This window comes from Boleophthalmus pectinirostris, unplaced genomic scaffold (genome assembly GCF_026225935.1).
Source record: "Boleophthalmus pectinirostris isolate CB_2022bp ecotype Guang Dong unplaced genomic scaffold, ASM2622593v1 HiC_scaffold_17, whole genome shotgun sequence".
NCBI classification, from domain to species: domain Eukaryota; kingdom Metazoa; phylum Chordata; class Actinopteri; order Gobiiformes; family Gobiidae; genus Boleophthalmus; species Boleophthalmus pectinirostris.
In genome coordinates this window covers 23,682,224-23,699,688 of record NW_026571115.1, presented here as the reverse complement: position 1 = coordinate 23,699,688, position 17,465 = coordinate 23,682,224, and the positions used below count along the sequence as shown (strand labels likewise).

Genomic DNA, 17,465 nt, shown 5'->3' with positions numbered 1-17,465 from the left:
GACTGAACCAGGTCTAAACCAGGTCTAAACCAGGTCTAAACCAGGACTGAGACCGGGACCAGACCAAGACCAGGACTGAGACCAGGACTAAGACCGGGAGCAGACCAGAACTAAGACCAGGACTGAGACGGGGACTGAGACCCGGACCAGACCAGGATTGAGACCAGAAATGAGAACAGTTTAGACCTGGCTTAAGTCTTGGTTTAGTCCTGGTTCAGTCCAGGTTTAGTCCTGGTTCAGTCCGGGTTTAGTCCTGGTTCAGTCCGGCATGTCAGTTTAAGTCACGGAAACATGAAATGGTCGTTATCCGTTTTTTTTCCATTTTTCATTTAAACACAAAATCGAAAACTAAAAAAACGAATCGTTGTCTATTGTTTCCATTTTGGTTTTGGAGAAAAATTATGAACAAAATACTTAGTCCGATGAGGTTCATTTGGTCTTCGGATAATTTATGTTATTAGGTTCTTTTTTCAGACCAAGAGTTTGGTTTTATATTGAAAAACAAATGAATGAATCGGGAACTACACTTCCCATGATTAATTTCAGTGCAGACAACATGAAGAAATATGTTTTTTACTTGAATTCTTGGGATTACGATGGAAATAATTCACACCAAAATCTTGTCGAGGTATTTTAAAAGCAAAAAAGTGTCCCAGCTACAATTATATCAGCCTCTCCAAAATATCGTGATAATATCGTACCGTGAGATTTGGATATCGTTACATCCCTAGTAAAGACTGATACAGACCTCTCTGCTTTGAGCCGCTCCTCGTCTTTCAGAAGCACCACCAGCTGCTTGCTCTTCTCCCTCACGTTGATGCCCTGGTCCTTTCCGTCCTTGTCGATGTACTGGAAGTCCTTGAGCGTCTGGATGGCGAAGATGTTCTCCTTGCACTGCACCACCACGCGCTCCGAGCCCGTCTTGATCAGGTAGTCCAGCAGCGTCAGGGCCTTGTACACGTGCCTCCAGTTCTTGCCGTGGTCGTTGAGGCGTCGCCAGATCATGCCCATAATCTCGCCGAAGATCTGGACGTTGTAGGTGGCGTCGGCGATCTCGGACATGAGGGACGACGAGGGCCCCCACGGGTCGTTGGACGTGGCCTCGCGGACTTTGCGTTCCACGGTGGAGTAGTTGTTCACCGTGTTCTTGATCTGGCGGCGGAATGTGCTCGGCATGGCGGCGGAAACGGGGTTCAAAGTTCAGAGAGAGAAGTTCAAATGGCTGTGTTTGTGTAGAAAATTTTGATATAAAAATCGGGGCGTTTCAGTGTTCGTAGGTCCTCTGAAGCGGCGTCCGTTAGAACCATCTCCACACACGCAATGCTGGCTGCTCACACCACCACGCCATCCCCTGAAGGACACAAGAAACGGGTTAGAATTATGACTCAATTACAAAAAAATTAAATACACCTCACCTATTTCTACGCTAGATGAAAATAAAAATTCACAGTGGGTGGTTGGTGAATAAAACAAAACATAAACCTTAAAAATCCATTAAATTTGATCAACAAATATTGAGAAGAAAGACAAAAGATATAATAGTGTATACTTGTGCTAATTTTGGAAGAATACCACTAAATAAATTGGCTTTTTAAGAGTTTTATCAGTGTAGTTGTAGGTCCTGCTGAGGTCTTTTGTCTAATTTGGGTTTGCTCATGAGAATTGTTTTTCAAACATTTTAACAGGTTAAATAAAAAGTTACATTAATGATTAGGAATGTAACAATAACTGAAATATCGTGATATCTTATCGTCAAAAGTCTCACAACAATATTGTGAACTGTTACAATTAGGGATGGGCATTCGATGAAATTTTCTTAATCGATCGTCGGAAGAATTAACGATCGATTATCGATTAATCATTAACGTGTTTATATTAAAATGATCATCATTATTATTACTATCTGCACTACTAACCTGCATACATAAATTCAACTTTACGACATATAAACCGTAACGACTCTAGAGCCACATCAATCCGTTTGAAATTATAATGTGTTTAACGCAGTTTTGCGCAACTCTCACAAAAACGAAACTTAAAACCGCATCGCTAATTTGCAGAAACTAAGCGAAGATAAAAACTACAGCTCTTGTGTCGCTGATGCGGTCAGTTTCTGTAGGATTAAAAAAGACATGACTCAGTGGAATACAGGTTAGTGTGACCAGATTTGCGTTTGTCAAAACCAGGACACCGTACGGGGGGAGGGAAGTGGGGCCTCGTCATCGACATTGCGCGACTCTCACCTGGCAAAACTTTTTCCCACTGGACACAGAAACATATGTGCTGCTTTGTTCACTGTGCACATGGACTCACACTTGTCCCGAACGCAACGGAAAGCGTGGAATTTCTTGTACAAGTCATCGTTAAATACGCATTTGCGTTGCAGACTGACCGACTGTTTGTGTCTCGCTCCTTCTGAGTGCAGAGAGACACATGTACGGACCCTGTTTGGTCACGCTACGCACAGCAACCTACATTCGGTTTGTCGATTAAAATGAACGTAATCGATGAAATTCTTAATGATCAATTATCGATTAATCGATTAATCATGCCCATCCTTAGTTACAATACATCAAATCACAAGTTCCTTTGCTTAAATGCATGGTTTTATAGTAGCAACAGCTTATAAACATCGATAAATACATATCCCATGATTCATTTCAGTGCAGAAAACATGAAGAAACATGTTTTTTACTTGAATTCTTGGGATTATGACGGAAATAATTCACACCAAAATCTTGTCAGGGTATTTTAAAAGCAAAAAAGTGTCCTATGTCACAATAAATATCGTACCGTGAGATTTGGATATCGTTACATCCCTATTAATGATAAACAGTGGTTTTGAAAGACAAGCAAAACAGCATTATAAATACACACTGCAGAAAATGTAACTTAAATACTGGTACCAAATATTTCAAAAAGGTACCCAGCCCTACTACTACTTATAGACTTAGACAAACTATTGATCCACAAGGGAAATTATTTGGACACAGTAGCTCACACATCACAATAAAATATCGGGGTGTGCATTGCCTTGAGTTTGAGGATACGATTACATATCATGATTTGCATGTCACGATTCAATTTATCGCAATATATCCCGATACTAAAATAATGGATATGTTGCGATTTATCAATAATTACTTCAACAGTCAACTACACCTTCAAGAGAACACAATTGGATGAAATACAATGTACAGTGAATGTAACTAATTATTTTTTGTGAAAAATATTTTTAAAAATCCTAAAAATCCAATCCAGATCCAATTTAAATTGGTTCGAGAATTGTGCAATGAAGTATCACAACATATCACTGAATCGATTTTTTCTTACAGCCCTGATATAATGTACACAAAGTAAAAAATATGAATGGTAATAATAAAAAATTCTAAATAAGTAGCAAAAAGGTAGCAAGAGACGGGTGTCAAATAAGGCATAATTATATAAATGTATAGTACAAGTCAAAATAAGTAATAAAATATAGAAAAAAATAATAAAATATAAAATCTCAGCTATATTATTACTATACTTATTAAAAATATGTAAAATTCTGACACCTCTTTCTCTTAAAAAAGTGTTCAAACCTGTATGTAGAGTGCTTCTAATATTGTGCCAGCCTGAGGTGACCCCGGTGATGAAGTGAAAACAGAAGTTACATGCGACTGGTTGGGAGGTAGAGGAGCTGTTTACGGTCTGCACTTGTGTTCCCACAGAAAACCAATAATCACTTCCTGATTGACACATGCTTCAAGTGTGGGAATAGTCACACCTTAAAAACGCAAACCCATGACGTACTGTATAAATATTATCATAATATTATCTAATAAGCAGAGCCATGTGGAGGTGGGCAATATATCATATCAGTAACAATGTGAATGCGGTTTTTAAAGATGCCCTGTGGAACTTTTCTGGAGGGAGGGACCTGCTGTCTCCATGGGCATGTTTTATTGCTTTGCCTGGAAGTTTCTGAGCCATTTTTAGAGGAAGGGGGCAGGAAATGTGCATTCTCAAGTTGAGCCGAGTCATCTCTCCACTGATCTGACCTGTAACTTGGCCTGGTGGCACTGCCCACTCATCTCCATGGATATAGATACTTTTAATTCTATACTGTGGAACATTTCAGGCAAAGAAATAGCACCTGCATGGAGACAAGCAAGTGGTGGCTTTAAATTATGCTAAATTTGAGTGTAAATGTATGATTAATAGAGGTGTAAGGATATCCAAGTCTTACGATACAATATTGTCACGGTATGAACCTCACAGTACGAGATTTATTGCAATATCGTGGGAAAGCTTACGATTAGGAATGTAACAATATCCAAATCTCTCTGTACGATATTTTCCCGATATACATCTCATGGTACGATATTTACTGAGATATTTTGTGGAGGCTAAACAGATAAAACTGTTAATATGCTACTTTTTCCTCTTAAAATGCCTTGAGAAGACTTAATCCAAAGAACTATGACTTAAAAGTGCTTAGAACTGCTATTTCTTCTTGCAGTCTACACTGAAATGGAGCAAAGGATCATGGTTTATGTAGCTCCTTCTGTCTTTTTTTCAGCTACTGCTACACCAAAACTCTTAATTAAAGTGATTCTATATATTGTGATGGTCCATGATATTATTGTGAGAACTTTGACGATACAATGTCATGATATTTCGGTTATTGTTACATCCCTACTGATTAATTTCACAGTCTCTTTACATTTGACTGATACTTAAATAATATTGTGCTTGTGTCTGCTATAGAGTGACAATCTATGACACCCGCAGATCTTTACGTTATAACTTTGGACATTTTAAATGACAATATTCATCAAAAATCACTTGATAAAAGTTAGAAAGCTGCAGTGCCCATTGGGAGGTCACATCGACGAAAAACATTACCACAACAAAGAGCCATGTAGCTATTGTCTCCTCTGATGGATAACTGCAGATCATGTTGACAAGGAGCTGATTTTTTTTCCATTTGTACCAAAATTACTATCCAACACTGCCAAATCCTATCATATCACAGATTAAGAAAATAAAATTGGGGAACTAAGTAAATATAGAGCAGAGGGCATGCACCTGTGGCAGAGAAAACAGGAGTTAATTGGCAATGGTGCCTTAAAGAGAAGTGACTAAAGATGCTCAAACAAGGCACGGATCACTCTAAATACAACTTTCAGTGAGTAAATGATGAGTGGCAACAACTATAACATGGTTAAAACCTCTGAAAAGTTAATTTTACATTACAGGACCGCTTTAAACATCAGCCCTATTCAAGTTGGATTACAGAAATATCTAGTCCTTCTCGGGATACTCAACATTTTTTGTCAGTATCTTCCATTTCAACAGGTAACCACCCACAGCAGCACAGATGTGGAGAGGACAGTGCCCACTCCTCCGTCCTCAGGCACACAGCCAGAACGACTTCTCCTTCTCTCCGGTAACATGACTCCTGCTGCCAGCATGCACCAACTTGCCTCAGCACCACATCTCACAATCGCCAGACATTAAGGAAGAAGCCCCATCCACCGGCCACAACAAATTGCAAGCGACCTGTTGTTCTCAAACACTCTTTAAATGTTCGTTATGTTCTTTTTGTCACAGCGCAGTTTCCTGTCCGACACGGGGACAGCTGAAGGACAGGGGCATGTACACGTGTGAAAAGTGGAGCCTGCAGTATCCGCGGTGAATACAGACAGCAGCTAATGACACATCTGCTGCTATAATCACCTATTCACCGGGGCCAGACAGGAAGAAGAGAGGAGAGCCTGTCCTGTCCGTCCCATACAACCCCCCTCCCTCCCTCCTTCGCTCCCTCGCTTCCCCCTCCTACAGCTGAACAACCCCCCGAACACACAGCCCCCCTGGCCCTTCTCCTTCAGCGCGATCGTCTTAGGAGCTCCGAGGGCTCAATGGTGGTGAGGACGTGAGAGTTTATGCATATTCATGAGTCGGTCCAGTCACTGAGACCAGCATTATTCTCCTCAACTGAAGATTCTAGGAAACCATAGTTCTCAGCAGCTCCGAAACTGCACCAAAACGTATAATACTTCATCTGTTATTTTGGATGCAATGAGTACCTTATTATACTACTTACAGCTAAGACTTTTTTATGAGTTTGTTGGTTCTTCTTTAGTAATAACAAGTCTCCGTCGCTCAAACCTCATGACGAAGAGCCCGCCTTCTCCAGAAAGTGTGCAGAAATTCTTCGTCAACTAAAGACACGTCCTGCCAATCGGTTTGTCAACTAAAAGAGGCGGGGACAAAAGCTCTCAAAACAAAACTGCGTATCTTTCTTTCAATCTGACCTAAACTGCACTCACAAGATTACACCTGCGTGGAAGTTCATGCAAAAACAACTATTTATAAAGAAAAAAGTACAACGCATTTATAAAACGACAGATTCAACTTGTGAATCATGAGTTTAATCTGATTTATTACATATAAATACCAAACAATACCACTTCTTCGAGTAACGCACACGCTAACTAACCTCTCCTTTCTGCTCTTGTCCCATATAAATCCTTGTAATCTAAAAACAATGATTAACAACAATGGATACAAATTTTGGTCGACTAAGACACCATCGACCGATAAATAAACTAAATGACTAAAGGCCTATATCCCTACACACCTTCACTTGATCATTTCAGATATTCAGAACGTCACGGTAAGAACAAACAGCTGTGTTTACCAGCGCACACTCAACAATGCAGTTTTGTGTGCGTAATAATTACTACCGAATTACTTTAACCAGTTTCAACTTTCATTTTAATCTGACCGCCTCTGGTGTCGTCACGGATATTCATAGAACTGTGGTTGCTCTTGTAGTTCTTGTTCTTCCTTTAATTTCTTTTTAAATGACTAAAGACTATTACCACTTCTAATTTCATTGTTTAGATTTACCTGTGACTAACACAAATCACAACAGATCCTGTAAGTAGGTGAGGGGAAGCTGTCATATGTCCAAATGACGATCAACAAAGCAGGATATCGCTCTATTTGACTTATAATTATCTATTCACTTTTTAATTAAAGGTCCTATATTGCGTATAAATGACTCCTGTGAGTTTTAAGTGATGTTATAATGTTGTTACCTCTTCAAAAACATACCTGGACTTGTGTTTGGTTTCATTCACACATGTTTTAAGTAACGGTGCATTCTTAGTCTGTCTACCATCTTCAAAGCTTCAGAATGCCCTGTTCCACCTTATTATGTTACCTTTTATCTTGACTTCAGTAGAGATTGTTAATTCCTAGGGGTATAACGATATCCAAGTCTCACGATACGATATTGTCACAGTTATGACTCCCACGGAACGATATTTATTGCGATATCATGGGAAAGCTCACGATATGGTGGGGAGGCTCACGATTAGAGACGTAACGATATCCAAATCTCTCAATACGATATTTTCACGATATACATCTCACGGTACAATATTTACTGCGATACTTTGTGAAGGCTGCAAACAAAACTGTGAATATGCTTCTTTTTCCTCTTAAAATGCCAATTGACAAGAATTAATCCAAAGAACTAAAACTTAGAAGTGCTTAGAACATTATTTCTTCTTGTAGTCTGCACTGAAATGGAGCAAAGGATCATGGTCTATGTAGTTCCCTCTGTTTTTTTTTAACCATTGCTGCACCAAAACTCTTAATTTAAGAAAAAAGATCGTGATGGTCAACGATATTATTGGGAGAACTTTGACAACACAATATTTCGGTAATTGTTACAATCCACAGCTACATTTATCCAAATTATTCAGGTGATGGTGTACTGGAAATTCAAAGCACAGTGGAGCACTTCCTGTATTACAACATGACATGACCACAGTGTTTTCAGTTTAGAGAAGAACTAAATATGCAGTGTAGATTAGATTTGTGTTTTTTAACATGCGAGAATGAAACTAGACACAACTCCTGGTATGTTTTGTGATAAGGAAACAACACTAGAACGTAGATTAGAAAATAACCCACCTCTTAGGTACAATAATATTCCAAAGTGTGCACAGCTACTACTACTAATGTCATTGTGTCCTCTGTCAAACACAAGATAACCAGTGATTATACGTAGCCAGTCACACGCAGCAAGGGCACAGCTGATTTGGAGATAACGACAACCCAGTGTCAGCCAGTATTTCCTACTGTAACTTTCCTTTTACGGTATCATCACAGAATAAAATGCTGAGGCGCTATCGGAGGACCGTGACGATGCATGTGTCACCCACTGGGACTGACAATGAACAAAGCCGAGCCCTTTCGCACCCCACCTATCTATTATTGCGCCCTTTTCTTGGCAAGTACGGTAAAATTAACACCGCAGCTATAATTGTAATTGAGTAAAAGTGCTGTTTATTTACTGAGAAGAGGCTACAGACCGCAGTTGCAATCAACAGGCGGAGTAAACAAAGTAAGTGGTCGCGCGTAAATGGTAACGCGTTTGGCACATTTTGCGCACTCTCACCAGGCGACGCTCAAAGTTAATTTTGGTGTGCCACAAATCTCGGCGTTTGACTGATTTCGTTGCCCCAAAACAATACAAGTAGAAATTATTTACGTGAGGCGTTTTGGATGAATCTCAAACAGCCTTTACGCATGCTTGGTTAGGTGGAGAATGGCAAAGCGGTAGCGCAGGTTTGGGTATTGTAAGCATTTGCAGAGTCACAGACAGTAGGCAGGCGAGTCTCAAGTTGTTGCGAAAGAGTGATAACGACTGAGAAACAAGAAGCAGAGGGATGGATGAGGAAATATAATATAAAAATAGTAAACGTAATAATAAATTATAGCCATTTCCGTAATTAGGCAACTCTGCCGAACAACGCTCTGCCCGTCACTTGCTCAACTATTAATGAGGTCCAATTAAGCACTTCTCTGATAAAGGCGTTCGGGATTTTAAGATTTAAGGCTTGGATTATACATGGCCACTTTAGAAAAAGTTGGATGAACGTTAGCTCCACTCCTGTTGGGTTAGCACAGCTCAGCGCCTCCACAGAAACGCTCCGATCCTCTGCCCACAGCCTCAACTTCACCAAACTGGAGTTCAACGCGCACTCCGATTAGACTAAAACAAAGGACTAATAACTCAGCAAAAAGCATCACTTCACACGTGTCATTTAAAGACGTGAGGCTCCAGTAGCATGCTAGTTAGCAGTAGTTGGGCTAGCCGGTGAAAAGGGGTGCTCGGCGGAGACATCACCAGCCCCGAATAACAGGACACTGTTGGAAAACAAAACAAATCAAGTCCAGTCGAAAGCGTCAAACTTACCGTGTGCTTTGGTGTGCTTTCTATGTGAATGTCAGCCCAACTATCACCAGATATGATCGAACTGCTGTAATCCCACAAAAACAACTAAGATAATGGACTTATTTGGGCGCTCAAGGAGCTTGTTGCGCCTTCGCTTAGCTATATTTTGCTAATGCTAAGCCAGCTAAGCCAAGCTACACGTAGCCTATCTCCTCCTCCTCCAGAACATGGCGGGCATGGAGGGAGGGGAACTAGGGTGTGACTATCAGGCTGCTGTGCCTGCTCTGGCTGAGGAGAGCCGGGAGACTCCTCCACCTCCACAGATCCTCATCTTAGCAGCAGCTCCTGGCCTGATCTTGGAGAGCTCCTCTGTGGCTCTGCTCACTGCTCTGAACACATGGACCATTTCATCCTGTAAACTTTTCATATGAGTGACATGCAACAGGGCACGGCATGGGACTGCTCTGCACAGCTCCTGCACAACAATGGGATTTGTAATGAATGCCTCATCTATCATTAGATTAGGTTAAACAGGCCGTGTGTGGAGATGTATCTGCTTTAATAATCACACAGAGATAGACACTTGTGTGTGCTTCAGCATGATTTCACAGCTCCCCTCATATGCGTGGTCATACACGTTATGGGTGTGTCAAGACAAGCCTGACAAAGACTGCAGGACAGCATTCCATCAGTGTTCCAGCACCTCCTCCCTGCACCTCCACACTCAGTTTCATGTGAACCTGCAGGAGGAACAGTGGTCACACACTGTGTCATCTGCAGCTCTGGCCAATCACTGCCCCAGAATAGACATGACAAATGTGCACAGAGCTAAATTTAGCCTCCTCGACAGTAATGGTTCAAAATAGAGGGAGGGATTGATCAAAACGTCACTGCTGTAGCCGTGCCCGTAGCGGGCACGGTGGACAAGTTCTCAACACATGAACTATTGCTCAACTCAGGTCTTTCACACATAGTCCCAGAGCGCCTACCTATTATTATTATTATGCCTTGCCCCCTGGCTAGATGTGACATTTAATTTTAGCCCTGTACTTTTTCTTTGCAGTACAGGAACAGCCAATGACCGGCCCTTAATTGAAAAAACAGAAAGATGGATGATTAGAAGACAAGTAAAACACCTTTTCACTCATGGTGCTGAAAATACCTACTGTATATCACCCTGACATTTACAAGGGCGATAATTAAATAGCACTGGTGGGTATCCTGGTAACTACTCATCCTGTAACCTTTTTGATGTCTAGACTTTTTCCTCCATGTAAGTCAACTAACTTCTGTTACCGTAAAGACAGTGTTGTACTCAATACACGTACCAAAAATAAAATTCAGGAAGGGTATTTCAGTACAGTCAGGCTACTCTTCCATTTGGAGGTATTCAGAATTCAGTTACTTTCCTGAAATCAAAGAAGTATAGTGCCATACAGTGGTGGATGAAGTACTCATTTACTAAAGAACAGAAGTACAGATACAGAAGCAAAACTTACTCAAGTAAAAGTAAAACAGTAAAGTGTCAAATGTTATAAATTTGATAAATAATATTGCTGATTTTAAGTGATTTATTTGATTTATCTGTTTTTCTAGCTGTTTTTTTCCATATTTGTATAGTTTGTTCAAAGTTGTGACGTTAATTAAAATGAAATGTTATAAATTAACTTTAAGGTATTTCAGCAGGTCTCAGAAAGAAAAGAAAGTCTTTTTTTTTTTTTTTTTTTTTTTTTTACTTTTCAGTCACATTGTTAGTTAAAAAATATAGAAATATAGTGGAGCAACAGCACAGATACCTGCTGTCAAATTTACATCACAAACATACCTGGAGTTGTGTTTTTTTTCATTCACCTGTCAAAATCCTGCGAGTTCTTCTCTCAAACAGAAAACATACTGTTCCACCTTGTGATGTCACGAGGTGATACAGGAAGTGCTCCACTGTGCCCACCTAAACATTACCATAAACGCTCATATTGAACACAAGCTCCTGAAAATGTGTCGCTTAAATCAGTTTTGTATTTTTTTATAACTTTTTTTTCTTTTCAGACAATCTTAAAACTTGTTTGACAGCGTTTTCTAATGTGTGCACCACGTCACCACGGCAACTGCTGAACATTCCGCCAGTAGAGATGCACGTAGAACTGCAATGTACCAATTTTAGGCAAGTATTATCAAGTTATTATCACTAGGCTACGTGGAGATTAACTTGATAAACGTGCCATTAATACCAGTAGTTACCTTTGTTAGTCATCACGCAATATTTTCCATTCATCAAAACCTACATCCTCAAAAGTGAGTCATTGAGTACACATTAAATCAGTAGCATGGGTAGAAAAAAAAAAAAAAAAAAAAAATTACAGTGCAATTTCTATTTCAACCAACAGAGGGCAGCACATACCAGCTCTTTCCGTGACAGTAATGAGAAATGAAGTTTGTAGGCCTTGCAGAACGCCTTGCTTCGCCTCTGGCTGTGTGTGCCCTTTAATATTTGATTAGGCCGTGTAACCTTCGCTTAAAAAAAAGTCGTTAGTGCAAATGAACATTACGATTTACAGCTTCACCTGGTTGGTTTAATTAGGCCGATTCAAAACATCCTATTATCCGAACACCCCGGGGTCAAATGCAGTTTAAGTAAGGAAGTAAAAAAAAAAAAAAAAAGGAATTATTGCTGTGAGAAACTGCGTTGATAGATTGTACTTCTGATTGTGTACGGGGTAAATGCTGTTGTACTTATTTATACATTAAAGGTGCTATATTACGCAAAATTGACTCTTGTGAGCTTTAAACTATTGTTTCCAAAGAAGTGGGTCACAAGAGATTTTTGGGTCGCCTTGTCACGATCTGCATGTAGGTTGGAATGTTAAGACATGTTTTGAATAATTTCTAATCTTTTTGTAATTATTTTATTGATTATTTTGTTCCAATATTGCTGGTTCAATTGAATGTTTTAATGTCCAAATAGGCAATTTATAGATCCTTTTATTGCCGCTTCAGTTACTGTTTTTCATTGTTTAAAACTTGAGTAATACTAATTGCACTCAGTCAACAATAAAATATCCGCATTAATGTTCAATAATGGTCAAATCCACCTTTATTTTGTGATTTATTGTGACTTGGGTTGCAAAGGCTTGTGACTTTTAAAATATGAATATAAAAAATATGGGTCCACAAAAAAAAAAATAATTGTGAAACACTGCTTTAAACCATGTTATAATGTTGTTATCTCTTCAAAAACATACACAGTTGTTTTTTGTTTCATTCACACATGTTTGAGTAATGTTTTATTATTAGTCTGTTTACATCTCCAAAGCTCAAAATGCTCTGATCCACCTTGTGATGTCATGAAGTGGTAGTTTTCAAGTTAACAGCTACATTTTACATTTAGTTCAGTAGAGATGGACAATTCCAGGGCTGAAACTATCCAGATGATTCTACTGAAGCTGTAAAGAGTTTAAAAATACAGTGGAGCACTTCCTGTATTACAACATGACATCACAAAGTGGAAAAGTGTTTTCCATTTGAGAGAAGAACTCAGCCTAAATATGCAGGGTTTGTGTCTTAAACATGGGTGAACAGTAAGAATACGTGTTTTCAAAATATATTTAGCAATAAAAGCATGGATACGTTTAATGCCACACTGAGGAACATTACAGGAAAAGCAAAAACAAACGTCGAGACAAGCAGGTCACCAAAAAGTTACATAGTGCACCTGATTATTTTTTAGCATATATTTGGGAAAATCGTTGAAAAGCTACCAAAAATTCAATATAAAAAATAATTAGATCAGAGCTGAACCTTATTTCCATAGAGACTTAAGTTTGCTTTTTCATATACAGTTGGTCTATATATTAAGAATTGTGTGCATGAAGTTTGTAGTTTTACTTTTTCAATCTTTTTTTCTAACCCTATATTATTAGTCTGTCAACATCTCCAAAGCTCAAAATGCTCTGCTCCACCTTGTGATGTCATGAAGTAGTAGTTTTCAAGTTTAACAGCTCCTTTTACCTTTTGTTCAGTAGAGATTGGTGATTCCAGGGCTGAAATGATCCAAATGATTCTAGTCAAAGTGTATGGAGTTTAAAAACCCAATGGAGCGCTTCCTGTATTACCACATGACATCACAAAGTGGAAAAGTGTTTTCCATTGGAGACAAGAACTAAATATGCAGGATTTGTGAGTTAAATACATGTGAATGAAACAAAACACAACTCCAGGTCTGTTTCTGATAATGAAACAACATTATAGCGTAGATCTGAATATTGTGGTGTCTAAAAAGGTGTTGCAGACGGCGAGAGTGACTCAGTTAGTAAAGCAATCACCCGCCAACGCAAAGGTAAGCAGTTTGATCCTCGTTTTTAGTAGCTGTCAAATACTAGTTATAGAGTGAATGAATAATACAAAGTAAAGCACAAAAAATACTATATGCATTAAACTCATTGCTGTTTGTTATAAAGGCCAGTGGTGGAAGAAGAACTCAATTTTGTTACTTAAGTAAAAGTACAGATATCGGAGCAAAAAATACTCAAGTAAAAAAATCACATGAAAAATCTATTTAAGTAAAAGTATTAAAGTACCCGTTTAAAAATGTACTTATAGTGTAAAAAGTGAAAGCATTTCGAGCAGATTTACAGATCTAATAAAACTTCACTGTGACTTTGCTAAAGATTTGTGCTGAATCAGTTGAATCAATAATATTTAGCTAGCGGTTTTTATTTGTATATTTTTGTTCTCAGCTTTTTCAGCAGGTCTCAAACTATGATAGAAAATCCTTTTACTTGTCAGTCCTGTCCAAAAAGGTAGTGGAGTAGAAAGTACAGACACGTCCTCTCAAATCTAGTGAAGTTAAATTAAAAACAAAATCTCCAGTCTACTTAAGTAAAGAACAGACACCTAAAATTGATACTTAAAGGTGCATTTAGTAACTCACAGAGGGTCTGTCACCTGCTTGTTTCTATGGATACGTCATTGCAGATCTACCTTACATTTATTCACTTACAGGTGGTTTTACAGCTCAAAAATACACAAAAACAGGTATTCTGACTGTGAGCGGGGTCGCCTCTCCACAGATCTGACCTGTAACTTGGTCTGGTTTAGTCTCCATGGAGATAAAAAGGTTTAATACCATACTGTGAAACTTTCCAGACAGAGCAAAACACATTTGATGGACCATCCACCAGAAAAGTAGCCAGGCTGGCGCCACCTAGTGCCTCTGCTCAATTTCATTTCTCTCCAGTGGCTCGGTCAGGAATCAGAATACACTAGACGGTTTGCAAGAATCCCAGAAGTAGTAGACAGCACACTGGCAAATCAGCGAAGAGTTAAACCAACCCGAGTTGTGATAGCAGACTGCATACACTATTTGGACTTCCTTTGTCAAATACAAACTTAACATTTTTTTATTGCACTTTTAATTCGCAAGTTCAGCTCACAGAAATGACAGTGATCACTGACAGAAATGTTCACTCTCTGCTTTGTTTGCTGTTGTGCCGGAAATTACTTGGACACCACTGAACGTTCTGGTGCATTACATACGTCAAGACCAAATAGCAGCGATTGGTTAAATAAAAAAAGCACCCGTCTACCATCAAGCGAACAAATCCTAATGCTGCGAGGTTAGACGGTTTCCACCAAGTAAAACCAGCTTATGAATCGAATGATACCAGAAAAGTGACACAATGCACCTTTAAGTAAAGTACAGATACTTAAATTTACACTTAAGTACAGTACTTTACTACTTTTACTTTATTACTTTTCACCACTGATCATGGCTAATAATAGAATGGCTAATTTGTAAACAATACATACAACTATATAAGGTTTTGAATAACTACATGAGTTCACACACAGAGTTAACTATGTTAGCCTTGTGTCTCTGGTCCCTTGGCAGGACGTGGTGACAGTCCTGACAACAGGAGGCATGTCTGATGAACACAATGTAATTACAGCGTATAGAAGATAATTAGGAGACTCATTTAGATTCTGTATGCTAAAATTAATTATAAATTGAGTCCAGCGTCACAAACCCGTGGAGTACTTTGCACATAAAGCACGTACTGTAAAGGATTAAAAGTATGAAGATTAAATAAAACTTTAAAGGTCCTAAAACTGATTCATATTAAAATGTTGTTACCTCCTCAAAGCATGGAAGCTGGAGTTGTGTTTTGTTTCATTCACACATGTTTGAGTAACCCTGGATCAGGGTGTCTGCATCTCCCAAAGATCAAAATGCTCTGTTCCACTTTCTGATGTTATGAAGTGATTTAGCCGCAATTAAACTGCATTACTCGACAGTACACTAGAGGAGCCATATAGACTCTTTACGCCGACTGTCACAAATATGCAACAAATCTTTTGGATCAAGATATAAGCTGAGATAGAGGCTGCATCCCCCCAGTGCTGGTTGGTGCATATGCAGGACTTTCCTAGGATCCTTTGGCAAGCACTTGTCTAGTTGTCACAAATTTGCAAACAAATTTCTATCTATTTTTTGCTATAGGGCCCGGTCAAGCAGAAGTATACAGCGAGGCCAAAAATTCATCTCAAGTTAATGCATCTGATATAAAAATGTATTGAACAGATACATATGTACTCTAGTTTATGAAACTGTTGACCTTTTTTCTGTACCATTTTTTGGTTCTAAAGTTACATACATTTTAAACAGACCATGTATGAAACATGGAACATTTATTTTATAAATTATTTTATTTTATTTTATTAATTTTATTATTTTTTATTAATTATTTCCCAAATTTCAAAGACCTGCAAATCATGTAAATAAACTGATGTATTTCATCATATCTTGTGTTATTCAATCTTTGAACTGTTGATGAAGATACATGATTTTTTTTTTTTTATGTATTTAAAATGATAAAAATTTGCTTGGAAGGACTGACATATTTTATAGAAATAGTTACCTTTCATTTTGAAGTAATATTAAAGTATTCGGAAGAAAAAAAAGCTGACAAATTATGCAAAATCATGCACCTTCTACTTGTTTGCTTGCACAGTTTTCCCTCCGTTACCATGACCTTTCTTGATAAAAAATCTCATTACTCAAAAAGTAAGAGGTTTCTCAACCTAATCTTGTACCATATGGTAGAAAACTATATTAAGCAAATATTCAAACCAGTTTGTTAAGGATATGTAAGTGAGAACCGCTAGTTATCACTGTTTGTATTTATTGCCCAAAAAGTGCTGCATATTTCATTCCCTCCGTTACCAACATGAGTTTTTAATTTTTTGTCAACAACTTGAAAGAATATCACAGGTTTAACTTGACCCTGTTGGAGTGTTAACTCTTTCCTACATTCTGATACTTTACTTATTTCAATAGTCCCTCTAGTTTCTGAATAAGAGCTATTTGAATGTAAAAAATCTGCCCCTGTTTCCCTCCGTTACCACTTGACCGGAACCTATAGTCAAATTAATAATGTCAACTTAATTTACCGTCTACTTAAAGGCAAAAACACACACACAAAACATTTTTTATATACGTCTATATCAAGGTTCTCCAAAGTTTTTCCTCCAGTGAGCTACTTTTACAAAACGAAAATGCCAGAGAGCTTTCTATTTTAGCAGTCGCAAAGAAACTGAGTACATATATCAGCAAGCCTTAGACATGGAACAGTTATATGCCTATAAAACATAAACCTTTATCCATTTATCAGTGCACAAAGTTAGGCATGAAAATTATATATTTACTATGGTGATTAATCAAATTTTACTTATTCAGCACAATACACAGAATTCAGAAATCCTTCAGACGTTAAGGGGTTATTTTTGTTTTACCTTCTGTACAGGTCAGATTGTCAACAAAAAGTCTTCAATATCTGCTGGTGCATCGAGGAGAGAAGCCGTTTCAATGAAGCTACAAAAAAAAAAGATGTAATATCAGAAGTTTCAGATGTTTTGTTTCAGTTGTTTAACACACAAATCCTACATATTTAGGCTTCTTCTCTCAAACTGAAAACACTCAGTTCCACCTTGTGATGTATGTCATGTCCTAATACAGGAAATGCTCCATTGTGCTTTGAAACTCCACACACCTTCCCTAGAATCATCTGGATAATTTCAGACCTGGATAAAAAAGTTACAGAGCTGTTACCACTTCATTACATCACAAGGTGGAAAAGAGCATTTAGAATTTTGGAGATGTAGACCAACTAATAATGCAGGATCACATAAATGAAACAAAACACAACTCCAGGTATGTTTTAGATGAGGT

The 17,465-nt window shown here is 38.3% G+C and overlaps 2 protein-coding genes across 12 annotated transcripts in view; one reads left to right on the top strand and one right to left on the bottom strand.

Annotated features, from left to right (window-relative positions):
* epn2 (epsin 2) overlaps positions 1 to 9,523 on the bottom strand; it is a 33,390-nt gene extending 23,867 nt beyond the window's left edge. For 2 of the 11 annotated variants that reach the window (XM_055152266.1, XM_055152265.1), the window contains exons 1-2: positions 9,263 to 9,521; positions 749 to 1,351 (exon numbers count right to left, since the gene is read on the bottom strand). In XM_055152266.1, coding sequence (XP_055008241.1) covers positions 749 to 1,176 — 428 coding nt within the window. In that variant the 5' untranslated portion in view covers positions 1,177 to 1,351; positions 9,263 to 9,521. Of the gene's footprint in view, positions 1 to 748; positions 1,352 to 7,974; positions 8,274 to 9,262 lie in introns of those variants that run through there. The other 9 variants (XM_055152268.1, XM_055152264.1, XM_055152269.1 and 6 more) reach the window with 7 other exon arrangements.
* tnrc18 (trinucleotide repeat containing 18) overlaps positions 9,469 to 17,465 on the top strand; it is a 29,123-nt gene continuing 21,126 nt past the window's right edge. The window contains 2 exon segments of the mRNA XM_055153084.1: positions 9,469 to 9,655; positions 9,896 to 10,090. Coding sequence (XP_055009059.1) covers positions 9,469 to 9,655; positions 9,896 to 10,090 — 382 coding nt within the window.